We start from the raw sequence: 16413 nt of genomic DNA, 5'->3' as shown, positions 1-16413 counted from the left end.
CCACTGAGGCAAATTTACAAATCCTCAATTTTTTTTCAAATTTTATTTTTCTTCTTAAAGAAAATGAATGGCCTATTTGGTTCCAATGTAATAAAATTTCTTGAAATTAGACTGATTGCTTGTTTCAAGATAATTGCAATTGATTCAAACATTCCTGAGTTAAATTTACAGGAAAAAAATGTCTAACCTATTAGCTTTTCTTTTTTTTCCCTTAAAGTAATGGATAGGATTGTAATACACATCATGTGGTCAAATGACAAAAAAATGGGTGCAACAGGGAGGCTAAATTTTACATGATGGACACTGACCTTAGGTACATAGCAGTAGATGAGGCTGTGCTTGTCATCTACAATAAGGTGCTTGAGGTCCTCATGAGAGAGTACCCTACGCTTCCTGGTATGGCTCAGACACATCTGCTCCAGCAGGTCCCGACGGTCCTGGAGAGACCTCTGTGCTGCTGATAGCTCTGACTGCTACGGGGTGGAGTGTTATCAGCAAGACAGAGAAACACATGAAAAAATAAGGAAGAAAGAAACAAAAAGGATAATTTGTTATACATGAACACATCGTGTCCAAAACACATGAAATCCTGACATGGAAAAGACAATACATTCACATCTTCTCATTTAGGGGACGCTTTTATCCAAAGTGACTTACAAGAGGATCAGCAATTCAGCAATTAACAGATTAATTTGTATGGCAACCTACAGGCATCTTAGAGCACTGAATAGTAATCATGTTACAAAGAAGCCAGAGTGCATGAAACATCAAGTAGATTTAGTGTACGTGCACTGGAGGAAGGTCACCAACAGTGATGTGAGTAATAGTAGCGGGAGGAACAAATTACAGCTTAGCTGGACAATGCCACAAATCAGTATAAAAGTCTTATAGACTATGAATGAAGGTAGTCCCAGAAAAGGTAAGTTTTGAGGCCTTTCTAGAATAAAATGTGGGAATCTGTAGCTCTGATGGAACCCAAAGTCTATTCCACCATTTTGGGGCCAGATGAGAGAAAAGTCTGAACCTTGAACTTGGCCTAGTAGAAGTGGGCGTAAACAGTAGCTTGCCAGCTGTAGAGTAAAGTGCACAAGCAGGAGTGTAATATTAGGTATGCAGGTCCCTTAACTACCCAGAAAACTAAAGATTACAAGTTAAAAGCTAAGTGTGATGCATAATGCTGAAGTCTTTGTGCAGTGGTTGAATTACAGGAATGAACAGCATGCTCTGTTAGATATTGTAAGATCTTTTAGTTATCGTACAAAACATAGTAACAGGAATGTGGGACAGACCCACTGTGATCCGAAAATGAAATTATTGACCATGTATTTGATCAATATCTTGCTGGAGATGAAGGATTGAGAGGGATGACCAGCAATTCCGTTTTGGACAAGTCAAGGTGTGGGTGTGGCTCCCTCATCCAAGCGAATATGTTAGTGAGGCAACCAACAACCTGAGCAGGCACCACAATGTCCTCTGGCAGAAATAAAAGGTAGGGTAAGTAGGGTGTCATCAGTGTATCAATGGTAAGCTAAACCATGTGCCAATACAATTGGGACAAGTGAAGTGGTACTAGGGGTGTGGAAAGGGGTGGGCTGAACACTGAGTCTTGAGGCATGCCTGTTGTAAGATGTTAAGAGGTCAACACCTGACCTCTTCATGAGTCTTAGTATGACCTCCCTTTCAGTATGATTTGACTTCAGTACCAACAATGCCCAAACATCGACAGTAGAATCTGGATTCACTGTTAAATGCAGGAGATAAGTCAAGGAGGATGACTATGGATTACTTGGAGGCAGCTTTGGGCAAGTGGAGTAACTTGCAGAAGCTGTAAGAAAAGCAGTTTCAGTGAAGTGATCACTTTTAAACCCAGACTAACTTGGATTGAGAGGGTCATTCTAAGACAGTTTTGACTAAGAATGGGAGCAATAACACTGGCCCATACTTACACACCAAAGTAGCATCAAGTAATGATTTCACAGCAACAGTGTGTCCTGAGCAACCATAAATTTAGATGGCAAGACACCAGAAAGGAGTGACAAGTTGAAAGTGCATGTTAGATAGGATGTAATGGAGAGGGTGATGGACTGAAAGAGGGGGACAAGGGGCAGGGGAGGGACAGGAACAAGGCAAGTGATGGGACAGCCAGCAAGGAGTAGTTTGGAGACCTGGTTTTTTTTTGGGGGGGGGGGGGGTCAGCCATCATGGATGCCAAGACCAGTAGTAGTAGTACGAGATTGAATCACGACAGAGGAGGAGGGGATTGACCACTGACAACTGAAACGTTCACCTCAAAGTAGAGAGCAAAGTCATTCATACTAAGGCATTAGGGTAAAGGGTTATTGAAGAGGGGAGAGAAGGTGGAGAAAAGCATACAGAAGCTGGAAGCATCAACGTTATGTCATGGTATTGTAATCTGTCGTGTTGGATTACTATTCTGAACAGGAAGTTGTGGTTATACCAGAGTCAGGCATCTGGTACTTGCCAGAATAATGTGTGCAGAAATCCCATCCCATCCCACCCTATATATCTTGTAGCCATGCTGTGGTAGCAAAACAGGATTTTCAAAATGCTCAGGCAATACATTTTTGTCTGCATTTCAACCTATTTAAATGGGCCCAGGTGTCCCACTTTGTTCTTCCTTTCAGAAAAAAAAGAAAGAAGATAATTAATATTTAAAGGATGTGAAAATACAGAAAGGCTCTAATTTTATCTCCTTATAATTATTATGATTATTATGATGATGGATTATTATTGCTGAATATGGAACTGCCAGGGAAGAGGAAAAGAGGAAGGCCAAAGAGGAGGTTTATGGATGTGGTGAGGGAGGACATGCAGGTGGCTGGTGTGACAGAGGAAGATGCAGAGGACAGGAAGAGATGGAAATGGATGATCCGCTGTGGCGCCCCCTAACGGGAGCAGCCGAAAGTACTAGTAGTAGTAGATCGATTGATGGATTATTACTCCTAAATTAAGTCCTGCTGTGGACATGCAATGAGTCCTCTTTAGAGCAACAATATTGGAAATAATTCTTGAAATGATACTAATCGGCCTCAGAGGAGCTTAATGGTGGTTCGATTCCAAGATAAAGTGACCTTGTCAGTAATACCATACAGGACAGGTCAAACGTATGCCCCTTTTCCACTACGTGGTACCGGCTCGACTCGACTCGACTTGCTTACTGTCGTTTTCTATTACCATAACAGTACCCCCTCAGTGTAGCTGGTCTGCATTGATTTTGGTACCCACTCCGTTTTTTTTTGGAACCTCGACAAAGGTGGTACCAGAAAAGTGGTAACAGTTACCAAAATGCTGGTACTTTCCAGTAATGGCAAATGAAAAAGTATGGTCGAGTTGAGCCGGTACCATATAGTAGAAAGGGGGCATTAGATACCAAAACAATATTTTATGAGAAAACAGATCTGTTGGAGAAACAATAAATTAAATTTTGGACAAGTTGTTTTTTTCAGTCTCAGTAACTGTTCCAAAGGAAATAACATGTTCTCTTTTTTTGTTATGCGTTTTGATATTTCAGTAACAATAATTGTTAAGGAAATGTTATTTTTCATCACCAGCCAGTCAGACTAGCTTGGTTTAGTCAGAAAGGCACGAACTGATGAAGCCTCTTGGATGAGAGGCGAAAAGTCTTCACGGATATATACCAAGTCCAGTTGCACTTGGTTCAATTCCTTTGGATGCTGTGGTTAACAGTTGACAGATGAACACTGCATAAAACTTCTACTAAGTGAGAAAATTCAACCAAATCTTTGTTGGACATGAATTACAAATTTAGTAACACATAGTTACTTAACTGATACCAGAGGTACATTTACAAGTAGGTTGTCCAAAAGGAGGGCAAGAAGACTGACTTTATACCATCTTGGAAGACACCCATCATTACAGGCAACAACAAGGAGTCAGAGAAGCGGGTGACCTGGTGGTCTATTCCATTGCCTACCAACACAGGGATCGCTGGTTCGAATCCCCGTGTTACCTCCGGCCTGGTCGGGCGTCCCTACAGACACAAATGGCTGTGCCTGCAGGTGCCATGTGTCTGCAGGCGCTGCACTAGCGCCTGCTTTGGTCGGTTGGGGCGCCTGTTCAGGGGGGAGGCGGAACTGGGGGGAATAGTGTGATCCTCCCACGCACTACGTCCCCCCGGTGAAACTCCTCACTGTCAGGTGAAAAAAGCGGCTGGCGACTCCACATGTATCGAAGGAGACATGGTAGTCTGCAGCCCTCCCCGGATCAGCAGAGGGGGTGGAACCGCGACCAGGACGGCTCGGAAGAGCTGGCCGGATACAACTGGGGGGAAAAAGTGTTTGTGGGGGGGGGGGGGGCAAGGAGGCATCTCTGCTGTTTTTGACACATCTGTGATCTCACCTGCTGTCCATTGTAGAGAGTCTGTAATGGACTTCTCCTGCTCTTCCCTGGTCTGCTGCCAGTCTTCAAACCAGGTTCTACAGATTGATGATTAGAGACACAAAAAAAAATGCCTTTGAATATCAGAGATTGAATATTCAGTCTTAATATTACTAAATATATTTTACCTGTGGTTGCAGGTTGTTTTAGGCACTCGTTGTTTTAAATCAAATGACTCAGCGCTATTTTAAAAAGCTAGCAGAGAAGCTATTATGGGTGACCGCTTTCTTTGCTTTGTCAGAGCAGACCAGAGTAAAGGCATCTGTCATCTTTGCCTAGGACATCTCATAATGAGGAATACTAGAACAGTGAATTGTGCCACCGAGTTACTGTACTTGGTGAGGGAAATATGATGAGACTATTTGTGATGGATATTTGCCATATGTGCAATTGCTGCTTCGTCATTTCCAATTAACGTTTCACCACCTCCGTTTGTACAGGCCTATCCGGTAATCACAGATGAGAGACACCTTTTTTAAATGTATATTCAACATTAACTTTAACATGGGTTTAAAACATGCTGTTGTAGACGTCCATATGGAATTACAAGGAGGGTCAGTCGAAGGGCCAGTCAGGGGGAGCATTCCCCCAGCCCGGCTCTGTCATGACACGATCTCCCTTTAAAAATTCCTTCCACCCTCTGCCTTACAGGTTCAATAGGAACAGCTTGTTCCTTTCAACCCTTTGCTACACCTCCTCCTCCTCCATAGCTAATGTTTCTCCACCTCCCCCTTTTTCACTCTCTCTCCTTGTTCAAGCTGCCACATCCTTCTTTCTCACCCTCTACTACTTAATTTTAACGATACTAACTTTTAGTTATGGTCGAAGCTCTTCTCCGTAGATGCTTTGCAATGAATCAGCAGGTAGGAATATACCACCTTGTCACAAGGGACAATTTATAAAACACTTTGTGTGGCTGGCATGGAGCTTGCAAGCCTTCGGATGTTTCTAACCACCTTACTGCCTTTCCGTGACTGTCCCAGTCATCTGCTTCTGCAAAATTCAGGAACCCGTCTGTGTCTATTGCTTCCTGATCTCTGTCGCTTCTGATCTGCATGCTCCTCGCATCCAGTCGCATCAACCCTTTCATTTTTGCTCCTCTGCCTTTAGGCTGTAGGTGTTCCACTCAACTCCCTCTCATTTCTTCCCCCTGCCCCCTCCGACTTCCCTAGCCACTTCACCTCCCTGCAAGGACAATGGCTTGTCATTGGTGGGCGTTGGGAGTGATTTGTTGTGCACATGTGCCAGGAGAGTGCACAGGGTTACTTGACATCACACAAAAAGCTGGGAGAGGAGGTGAAAGGGGAGAGAGTGAGGCAGGAGAGGGAAAGTGTGGAGAGGCAAAGAGAGAGCAAGAGAAAAGAAATAAGAAATGTTAGAAATGTAATGTAAGAAATGTTTTTCAATAGGTTTGACCTCCCAATCCCCACAAACTTAGCAGGGCAACCCAGTCACACCTCCCCCCCTACCCCGTCCACTCCACATAGCCAACAATCCATGGAAATAGGGACTTGTCCTCCTCCACCTCCCCCTCACTCCCCCCCCCACCTTTCACACTCCTCCCCCCTCATCCATCAACACTAAAACACACCCTGACAACAGCCCTAACTGGTCTCCTGTGCTTGGAAACAGACCAACATCCATACCACAGGCCAGTACCGCAGACCAACACCTGACCTTCACAACCAGCCAGGTGAGGAGGCAGCGTTCCAGGATTAACGTAAACAAGGCCAGAGGACCAGACAACACCAATCCCAGGGTGCTCAAGGCGTGCGCTAGGCAGCTGGCAGGAGTGTTCCAGCACCTCTTCAACCTCTCGCTGAAACTCAGGAAGGTACCCCAGCTCTGGAAGACCACCTGCATTGTCCCAGTGCCCAAGAGGGTCTGCCCCAGCACTCCCAATGACTACAGGCTGGTAGCTCTGACATCACAGGTCATGAAGGTCTTTGAGAGACTGGTCCCAGCACCTCAAGTCCCTGGTGAGCGACTCCATGGACCCCCTGCAGTTTACATACTAGGAGAACATCAGTGTGGAGGATGTCATCATCTACATGCTACATAGAGCCTACACACACCTGGAGAGGCCACGCAGCACTGTGAGAATCATGTTCTCTGACTTCTCAAAAACCTTCAACATCATCCAGCCACCCCGGCTAGCTGAGAAGCTGTCAACGATGTACCTAAACCACGGCCTGGTGGCCTGGATCACGGACTACCTCACCTGCAGACCTCAGTATGTCAGGCTGCAGGGCAGTCGGTCAGACATGCTGGTGTGTAGCACCGGTAGTCCCCAAGGAACTGTGCTGTCACCTTTCCTGTTCACCATCTACACCTTGGACTTCCACTCCAACTCAGCGATGTGCCTCCTACAGAAATTCTCCGATGACTCCTCCATCACCGGCTGCATTATGGATGACAATGAGGGGGAGTACAGAGACCTAGTGGAGAGCTTTGTGAGGTGGTGCGACAACAACCAGATCCAGCTTAACATCAGTAAGACCAAGGAGCTGGTGATTGACTACTGACAGGGTAAGAAGGGGACCCCAGCTCCCTTCATCATCAAGGGAGAGAAGGTGGAGATGGTGATCACCTACAAGTTCCTGGGAGTACAAATGAACAACAAACTGAACTGGTCTGATAACGTTTAAGCCCTCTACAAGAAGGGTCAGAGCAGGCTGTACTTCCTGAGGAGGCTCAGGTCCTTCAATGTGTGCAGCAGGCTGCTGCGGATGTTCTACCAACACAGGAATTGCCGGTTTGAATCCCTGTGTTACTTTCGGCTTGGTCAGGCGTCCTTACAGACACAATTGACTGTCTGCAGGTGCGAAGCCGGTTGTGGTGGGTATGTGTCATGGTCGCTGCACTAGCGCCTCCTCTGGTCGGTCGGGGCCCCTGTTCGGGGGGGAGGGGGAACTGGGGGAATAGCGTGATCCTCCCATGTGCTACATCCCCCTGGGGAAACTCCTCACTGTCAGGTGAAAAGAAGCGGCTGGCTACTCCACATGTATCAGGGGAGGCATGTGGTAGTCTGCAGCCCTCCCCAGAACAGCAGAGGGGGTGGAGCAGTGACCGAGACAACTCAGAGTGGGATAATTGGCCAAGTGCAATTGGGGAGAAAAAGGGGGGGGGGTAAAGAAGGCTACGTCAGTAGTGGGGGTTGAACTGGAGGCAGTTGCGGAGGGGAGGATGAGGAAGATGGCCACCATCTTGATGAATTTCTCCTATCCCCTCCACGATGAGATAGTGGGGAGGAGGAGTACTTTCAGTCACAGGCTCATTGCCCCCCTGACAAACCACGAAACGCCTCCGCCAGTCTTTTGCATCAACAGCCATCAGGCACCACAACAAGGCCCACCCTCTGCCCCAACCTTGTCCCCCCCCCGCTTCCTACCCCCCTCCTCCTCCTCCACCTCCCGCACAAGGACTGACTATGACCAACTCCTTAACCCCTGTCCCCCATACAAGGACTGACTAGGACCGACTTCTTGACCTCCATAGACTGCCACTGAGCCCTCTAACATATGATTTGGGTGACTTCACCTTGTGACCCACCTGACTGTACCGTACCTTGCAAATTGCACATGGTGTACTGTTTTACAGTGTACAAATTGCTACTGTTCACATATGGAGCCTATCCCAGCAGTCACTGGGCGGCAGGCAGGAAGACATCCTGGACAGGCCACCAGGCCATCACAGGGCTGACCGACACACACACACACCTAGGGACACTTTAGTACGGCCGAGTCACCTGACCTACATTAACAGGGTTAACAAACCAGGGTTTCCTCCCACAGTCAAATGTTTCCTCCTTAGGTCCTTTATCAGCAACCAATTGCTCTAGTGAAAGTAATCCTCATTATATTACTATTTATTTTGATCTTCGATTTTTTCCCCCCCGTTTAATGGCTGGGAGAGCTGGCGCTGGATTGGCTGAAAGAGCTTGGTCTGATGAGTCCTGTGGGCCCAGGGACCTGCGCCCGAGAGGAAACACCGAAGCGCTCTGGCGGCGACCTCGCCTAGCATCGACTGTACAGTGTTTTTGCCTGCATCTGCGTTTGTGTCGTCGTGTGGAGTGCGGGAGAGGTGTGTCGGAGATGTCTGGCTGGGAGAGCTGGCGTTGGATCGGCTGGGGGAGCTTGGTCTGCTGCGTCCGGTGGGCCCAATTAAGGACCACGGCCCTCCCTGGTGCTGCGCCTGGGGAGGAAGCACCGAGGGCGGTCTGACAGGATGTGGAAGCGGAGCAGGCTAAGCTAACTGCTAGCCCATGCAGACCGGCAATTCCGGTGTTCGTTCTCTGGACAGTGGGATTTTTTGGACTGTGTTGCACTGAGCGGACTGTGTTGTTGACTTTTCTTCTTTTTTTTTTGCTTTGTTCTCTGTATGTTTTTGGCGGTGTCGTTTTTGGAAGTTTTGGCTGTGTGTTTTTATCTTTTGTGTTGCACTGCTGTGGGCTGAGCGAAGCAAAATTTCGTTTCTTTTGCGTACGCAAGTACATGACAGAAATGACAATAACTTGTTCTTGCGATTCTTATATTCTTAAAATGTGTTATTGTTATTATTTATATAAACCCAGCTATCCCTACTGGCAGTTTGTTTTAAGCAAAACCTCATTGCAGAACCTAACACTACACAACATGACTTGTTGAGATGGAGCTTTCTTGCGGTGTGGAACAATGCGAGCGCTCCAGATGATCACATGGAAAGCAAATCGGTGAGTAAGCAAAAAAAAAGGTGTACCGTAAGCTATGTGATCCATAGGGAAATAGACATTTCTCTCTCTCGCTGTCTGCCTGTTCAGCTCGTGCCAGGCATCTAAATCATGCCTTGGACGCCGCCCGCATGGAAAAACTGCGTTGCTGCATTTGTACCGACAACGAGCTTAAATGGATATAAGCTGCTGATATAAATCAAAAGTGCTTTGTTCGGGTTTAAGGACGTATTAAATAAATCAAAACAAACGAAGAAGACATGCAAAATACCAGTGACTAAGCAAACATGGAGGGCAGGGTGCTCTGAACGAGTATGTGAGTGAGACACAGCGAGTCTGTGGCTTTCAGGAAGCAGTCTCTCCCACAGGGCCTCCTCTGCTCCAGCTCTCCAGAATCACCAAAATCCTCCACTTCCTCTGGGTGCATCTGTGCCACATCATATAAACAAAGAGGGAGAGGCACTCATTTCTGGGCTGACTGTTTTAGAGGCGTGAGTGGTGCATGCATAGGCCTGATCTACGGCCTTCTGAAAGGTCTCACACACTGGTCAACAACCATGTGACATAATGGGCCATGTGTACGCGGGTTTTCTCTGCAACTTAACGTGGCTGTCAGTAATTTTGATTTTCAACACTCAATAGTTGGTCAAACTAGGCATCTAATGTCTAGCGTAGCAGTCCATTCCGCTGCCTACCAACACGGGGATCGCCAGTTCAAATCCCCATGTTACCTCTGGCCTGGTTGGACACCCCTACAGACACAATTGGCTGTGTCTGTGGGTGGGAAGCCGGATGTGGGTATGTGTCCTGGTCGCTACACTAGCGCCTCCTCTGGTCGGTCGGGGGGCCTGTTTGGGTGGGGAGGGGGAACTGGGGGGAATAGTGTGATCCTCCCACGCGCTACTTCCCCCTGGTGAAACTCCTCACTGTCAGGTGAAATGATGCGGCTGGTGACTCCACATGTATGGGAGGAGGCATGTGGTAGTCTGCAGCCCTCCCCGGATCGGCAGAGGGGGTGGAGCAGCGACCGGGATGGCTCAGAAGAGTGGGGTAATTGGCAAAGTACAATTGGGGTGGGGGGGGATAAAAAAAATAGTTGGTCAAACTCTTTCAACATCACCACAGCTATGAAGTAAGTAGAAGCACTGAGTAAATCTGGTCTCTGCAGCCACTCCAGAAAATTCTGTCTGTACCCGCTCTTTATCAGCCAGTTAGGACAATGTTTTGCAAGCCGGCATTTCTATTGGTCTCTACTTAATGTCAATCAGTTTGCACATTAACAACGCTCTCAGGCATAAGTAAGGGGCCGGATTCTTTTGCAGTATGTTTTCAAAACATACTGCATTGAATAGGCCAGATTGATTTTTATAGCTGTTGTCATAGTTTAGGTCAGATTGTTATGTATTGATGTTTCAGGTCAGTTTACTATTTATATTTATTGTTGCTGAATAGATGAAATCCATATTTATATGCTGTTGTCATACAGGCCAGATTGCTATTTATAGCCACTGTTTTAAATAGATCAGATTGTACTTATAACTTTTGAGATTGGTTTTCTGGTGTATTGTCATGTTTTTATTTTGTCTTGATTGTTCTTTGTCTGCCTGTCCAATAGTTTTCTTATGTATTGTTATGTTTTTACTTCTGTGTTAATTGTTGTTTGTTTGCCTGCCCAGGGACTGCAGATGCAAATTAGCTGCCGGCTAACTCTAGTGCAATTGTAAAATGGTGCGTTGTCCCTGTCAAATAAACAATAAACTAAGCTAAGCTAAAATATAGCTAGCTCGTGCTAACTTCCACCCAGGATTACTTACCCCACTTCAAGAGTACTTCAACAACTGATTTCAAGGATGAGCACATTTTCGACCAGTGACCAATCTGCCAAACGCTCTAGAGGCAGACCCCTCAATCAAGGCAACCACGGCCCAAACTTATCCATCTTTCAGCCTTTACGTCCTCTTAATGGAACGGTCAATTTCAAAGTTCCCACCAAAAACACATCTGAAGAGCGAAATTATGAGACGCCAACCTCTTGTGGAAAAACTCTGACTCGATATTCCCAGAGAAAAACTGGGGGTTTTCCGGTTGACTTCCACGCAACCAGAGACTATCTGCAGACAGCGTGCTGCAGCCAATACAAGAAATGCACGTTCAGGAATCTCCGCATTGGCTATTTCAGCAATCTGATAGCAGTTGTACACAATTTATCACCACAGTGAACATTTTTTTCAAGTTCTTGAGCCAAGCTTCATCTGTGCCGGTCTGAAGAAGAAAGAAAAAAAAGACAATATGAGAGTGAATACAGGGCAAGAGTGTAATAGCACTGGAGGAGATCACCATGCCCGTCTTTAAATTCTACATACAGAAGTTTTAAAGTCTCGGTTACGGCTGGGTAAACAGACGGGTCCACAGCTTGGCCAATCACATCTGAAGGAACACAACTGAACACAACCGAAGGACCACAGGTCCAGGAAGCTGCACGAGGAAGTGGGAAAGTGGGTCAAGAGACGCCAGCGGAAGCTCTGCTCACACGGTTGAACGTCTGTCTTGAAGTGTGAGGCACCACTTGCAGTGGAAAACATCCACTCTGGAGCGTGGTATCCACAACAAAATGCCGCAGCTCATAAAGGGAAAAGCCACAGGTATCATCTGGAGGGGGGGGAGGGGGCTAATTTGTGTGTTTTGCTACAAAAATGGCTAAGTAGGCCTAACTTACATTATTTCCCAACAATAATTATTCAAGGACTTAACAGATTTTGGTTTGGAGTTTGGGAAATGATTTTCAAGAACACCTTTTTTTTCCTTGAATATCTGGTCGACATTACATTTCTGCATACAAACTCAAATAGAGTCGACCAATAGTTGCTCGTGTGTCCTCCGCGAGCTCACGTACTAGAAGCAGTGGTGAAAATAAAGCCTGTCCCTCGGCATCCATGACCAAGCGACAGAAAAGGCTGGCACCGCTGCACCAATGCAGCCAGCCTGAAGTTTGGAGCTGACAGACGAGCGGCTGCTGAGGACAAGATGGAAAGACGGAAGGAGCATGCCGCCCCTCGGACATCACAGCCCAGGACTCCCCTTGTCCCAAATGCGGAAAGGTCAGCGGCACACGGATTGGGCTCTTCAGCCACCTTGGAGCTTGCAGGACACAGACAGACCACCCTCCCGTGTCCTGCAGCCACCTTGGAGCCTGCAGGACACAGGCAGACCACCCTCCTCTGATCCAGCTCAGGGAAGGGTGGTCTGTCTGTGTTCTGCAGCCACCTTGGAGCCTGCAGGACACAGACAGACCACCCTCCCCTGATCCTCGCTAGTGAGGAACAAGACGTATACATGCATACTTTCCTGTCTCTCCTGTCTAGTCACAACAACTATGCTTCTTTTCTTCTTTTTTTTCTCCAGAGCTTTTCCACGTTTCCCTTCATGGACGCAAGCCTTAAAGCGACAATGAAGCATTTTAATTTTTCTTTCACTCCTTTCATTTTTTTTTCTGCGCAAGGCAGATCAGCAACATCACCCATTTATTTGAAGCGCGGCTTGTTTATCAGCCTGTACCCCTGATTTTCCATCTCCAGTCTGATCCAGATTTGACTTAGTCTGTATAAAATAATAAAATAATAAAAAAATAATGAAACAAACGAAAAAAAAGTCAAAAGGAATAATAATGCAAGGTAAACAGCCCCCCCACACACACACAAACACGCACACGCACACACCGTTTGCTGAAATGACGCTAATGGGAAAAGCAAATGACAAATGGAACGTTACTGGTTTCCTGTGACACATCAGTGTTGATATGTAAGTGTTTCTCAAACCCCTCTCATAGTGTGTGTGTGTGTGTGTGTGCATGTATATCTGTATGTGTTATTTTGCATGTGTGTGTGTGCGTATGTGTCTGTATGGGATTGTGCATGTGTGCGTCTGTGTGTGGGATTGTGCATGTGTGCATGCATGTGTGTGTGTGTGATTGTGCATGTGAGCATGCATGTGTGTGTGTCTGATTGTGCATGTGAGCGTGCACGTGTGTGTGCACACTTGAGTGTTGCTTTGTGCAAGAAAAACGAAGGAGTTTCTGTGACGTGTGACTAGAAGTCGTAGAAAGCCGGTGACTCTGCAGGGCGTCGCGCACAAACCCTCCTTTACTAACGAGGAGAAGAAACACGTTTTCTCGATGAACATAAAATCCAGGCCTTATCGCACAGCCTGCTGTTCACCTGAACGACCAGTAACTCTTCCTCCCTTCTCAAATCGAGGATGAAGTGCGCCTGTTCTTTTTCATTGCCACCGAATAATCCGACTTCCGCGTCATCGGCCTGCACCTCGGAGCAGGATCTCACCAAAACTGCTGGAATTATCTGATATTTACATGCCATAACATAATGTCCCCAGCTTCTCATCCTCCACCTCCTCTGCCATATCAGACCCCGTCTATACAGGCTGGGGTGTTAGCTCGTAAATACATAATGTGGTGAAAGAGAAGGGACATGTTGTTGGAACTGAGCCTCGTCTTGCTGAAGACGAAGGAACGAGAGCGATGGCTCTGAGCGTTTCATGTGCACCACCACCACCTCCTCAGACTTGTGTTGGTGGCTACTCCAAACCACCACAAACTGTAGGATCCCACTTCTGCAATCCTGCTTCTCTGTCACGTCACGTCAGGCTCCTTTCCTACTCACGTCCTCTTTATCACTTCTTGTGTCACCAACTGTCACTGCCGCCTCCCTGATTTAGGAAGTGACACACACACGAGGTAATGCCCCCCAGTTTACTTCAGTGCCAAACGAGACCTTATTAACCTGCCATAATAAATCCTAGGTTGGTCCAACAACGGCTCGGCTTTCTCTCTCTCTCTCTCTCTCTCTGTCTCTCTCTCTCTCTCTCTCTCTCTCTCTCTCTCTCTCTCTCTCTCTCTCTCTCTCTCTCTCTCTCTCTCTCTCTCTCTATATATATATATATACACTCACTGGCCACTTTATTAGGTACACCTTGCTAGTACTGGGTTGGACCCCCTTTTGCCTTTAGAACTGCCTTAATCCTTCGTGGCATAGATTTATCAAGGTACTGGAAACATTCCTCAGAGAGTTTTGTCCATATTGACATGATAGCATCACGCAGTTGCTACAGATTTGTCGGCTGCACATCCATGATGCGAATCTCCCGGTCCACCACATCCCAAAGGTGCTCCATTGGATTGAGATCTGGTGACTGTGGAGGCCATTTGAGTACAGTGAACTCATTGTCATGTTCAAGAAACCAGTCTGAGATGATTCGAGCTTTATGACATGGCGCGTTATCCTGCTGGAAGTAGCCATCAGAAGATGGGAACACTGGTCATAAAGGGATGGACATGGTCAGCAACAATACTCAGGTAGGCTGTGGCATTGACATGATGCTCAATTGGTACTAAGTGGCCCAAAGTGTGCCAAGAAAATATCCCCCACACCATTACATCACCACCAGCAGCCTGAACCGTTGATACAAGGCAGGATGGATCCATGCTTTCATGTTGCTGACGCCAAATTCTGACCCTACCATCCGAATGTCGCAGCAGAAATCGAGACTCATCAGACCAGGCAACGTTTTTCCAATCTTCTATTGTCCAATTTTGGTGAGCCTGTGCGAATTGTAGCCTCAGTTTCCTGTTCTTAGCTGACAGGAGTGGCACCCGGTGTGGTCTTCTGCTGCTGTAGCCCATCTGCCTCAAGGTTCGACGTGTTGTGCGTTCAGAGATGCTCTTCTGCATGCCTAGGTTGTAATGAGTGGTTATTTGAGTTACTGTTGCCTTTCTATCAGCTTGAACCAGTCCGGCCATTCTCCTCTGACCTCTGGCATCAACAAGGCATTTTCACCCACAGAACTGCCGCTCACTGGATATTTTCTCTTTTTCGGACCATTCTCTGTAAACCCTAGAGATGGTTGTGCGTGAAAATCCCAGGAGATCAGCAGTTTCTGAAATACTCAGACCAGTCCGTCTGGCACCAACAACCATGCCACGTTCAAAGTCACTTAAATCACCTTTCTTCCCCATTCTGATGCTCGGTTTGAACTGCAGCAGATCGTCTTGACCATGTCTACATGCCTAAATGCATTGAGTTGCTGCCATGTGATTGGCTGATTAGAAATTTGCGTTAACGAGCAGTTGGACAGGTGTGCCTAATAAAGTGGCCGGTGAGTGTGTGTATATATATATATATATATATATATATATATACACACACACACATCCTATTTGATATGGTTTAGAGCAGACGTGTCTCGGGGCAGCGGGGAGACGTTGGGTGCTGCAGGTTATACTAACAAGGTCCCATTTAGCCTGCATGCATCACTGTCTTCCCTAATAAACACACACCACTCTCTATCTGCTAACGCTGAGGCAGACACAGAGAGACAGAGAGAGAGACTGAAAGAGACAGAGAGAGAGAGACTGAAAGAGACAGAGAGCGACTGAAAGAGACAGAGAGAGAGACTGAAGGAGACAGAGAGCGACTGAAAGAGACCGAGAGACAGAGAGAGAGACTGAACCAGACAGAGAGAGACTAAAAGACAGAGAGACTGAAAGAGGCAGCGAGAGAGAGAGACTAAAAGGAGACAGAGAGAGAGACTGAAAGAGACAGCGAGAGAGAGAGACTAAAAGGAGACAGATAGAGAGACTGAAAGCCAGAGAAAGAGACTAAAAGACAGAGAGACTGAAAGAGACAGCGAGAGAGAGAGACTGAAAGGAGACAGAGAGAGAGACTGAAAGAGAGAGAGAGACTGAAAGAGAAATGCAAATTCCAAGACTTGGACACACTCTCTGAGCAGACTAACATGCAAGACGTACTTGGGGGGAAACATCGTCAGCTCATAGACGCAGCAGGATATGTCAGGTCATGTGACAGCCTGAGAGACGAGCCGCACAACACATGACAGCTGTAGTCTCCTCCCAACTCACGCTCCACCTTCTGATCTACTTCTCCTTTATTGTTATTGATGTCTTATTGTTTCTCTATTGATCGTTACAATGTTGTGTTGGTGTTCGTTATTAAGAGAGAGCGAGAGACTGAAAGACAGTGAGAGAGAGAGACAGACTGAAAGGGAGGGTGAGAGTGAGACAGACTGAAAAAGAGAGAGAGAGTGAGAGAGAGAGACAGACTGAAAGGGAGGGTGAGAGTGAGACAGACTGAAAAAGAGAGAGAGAGAGAGTGAGAGAGAGAAACAGACGAGACAGAGAGAATGAAAGAGAGAGAGAGAGAGAAAGACAGACGGACAGAGAGAAAGACAGACAGATGGACTGGGCGATGGTGTGT

General features: G+C 46.7%; 2 protein-coding genes across 3 annotated transcripts in view; one reads left to right on the top strand and one right to left on the bottom strand.

Annotated features, from left to right (window-relative positions):
* The window catches only part of LOC130107096 (solute carrier family 41 member 3), a 62371-nt gene extending 49698 nt beyond the window's left edge, over positions 1 to 12673 (top strand). The window contains exon 11 of the mRNA XM_056273507.1: positions 12530 to 12673. The gene's annotated coding sequence lies outside the window, so the exon portion shown is untranslated. The remainder of the gene's footprint in view (positions 1 to 12529) is intronic.
* The window catches only part of si:ch211-236h17.3 (carbohydrate sulfotransferase 11), a 28982-nt gene that overhangs the window by 2097 nt on the left and 10472 nt on the right, over positions 1 to 16413 (bottom strand). For both annotated transcript variants that reach the window (XM_056273509.1, XM_056273510.1), the window contains exons 2-3: positions 4381 to 4457; positions 309 to 473 (exon numbers count right to left, since the gene is read on the bottom strand). In XM_056273509.1, the coding sequence (XP_056129484.1) occupies positions 309 to 473; positions 4381 to 4457 (242 nt within the window). The remainder of the gene's footprint in view (positions 1 to 308; positions 474 to 4380; positions 4458 to 16413) is intronic.

The sequence above is a fragment of the Lampris incognitus genome, chromosome 2 (genome assembly GCF_029633865.1).
Source record: "Lampris incognitus isolate fLamInc1 chromosome 2, fLamInc1.hap2, whole genome shotgun sequence".
Lineage (NCBI taxonomy): Eukaryota > Metazoa > Chordata > Actinopteri > Lampriformes > Lampridae > Lampris > Lampris incognitus.
Note: the sequence above shows the minus strand (reverse complement) of the source record. Positions and strands in the feature narration are given on the sequence as shown.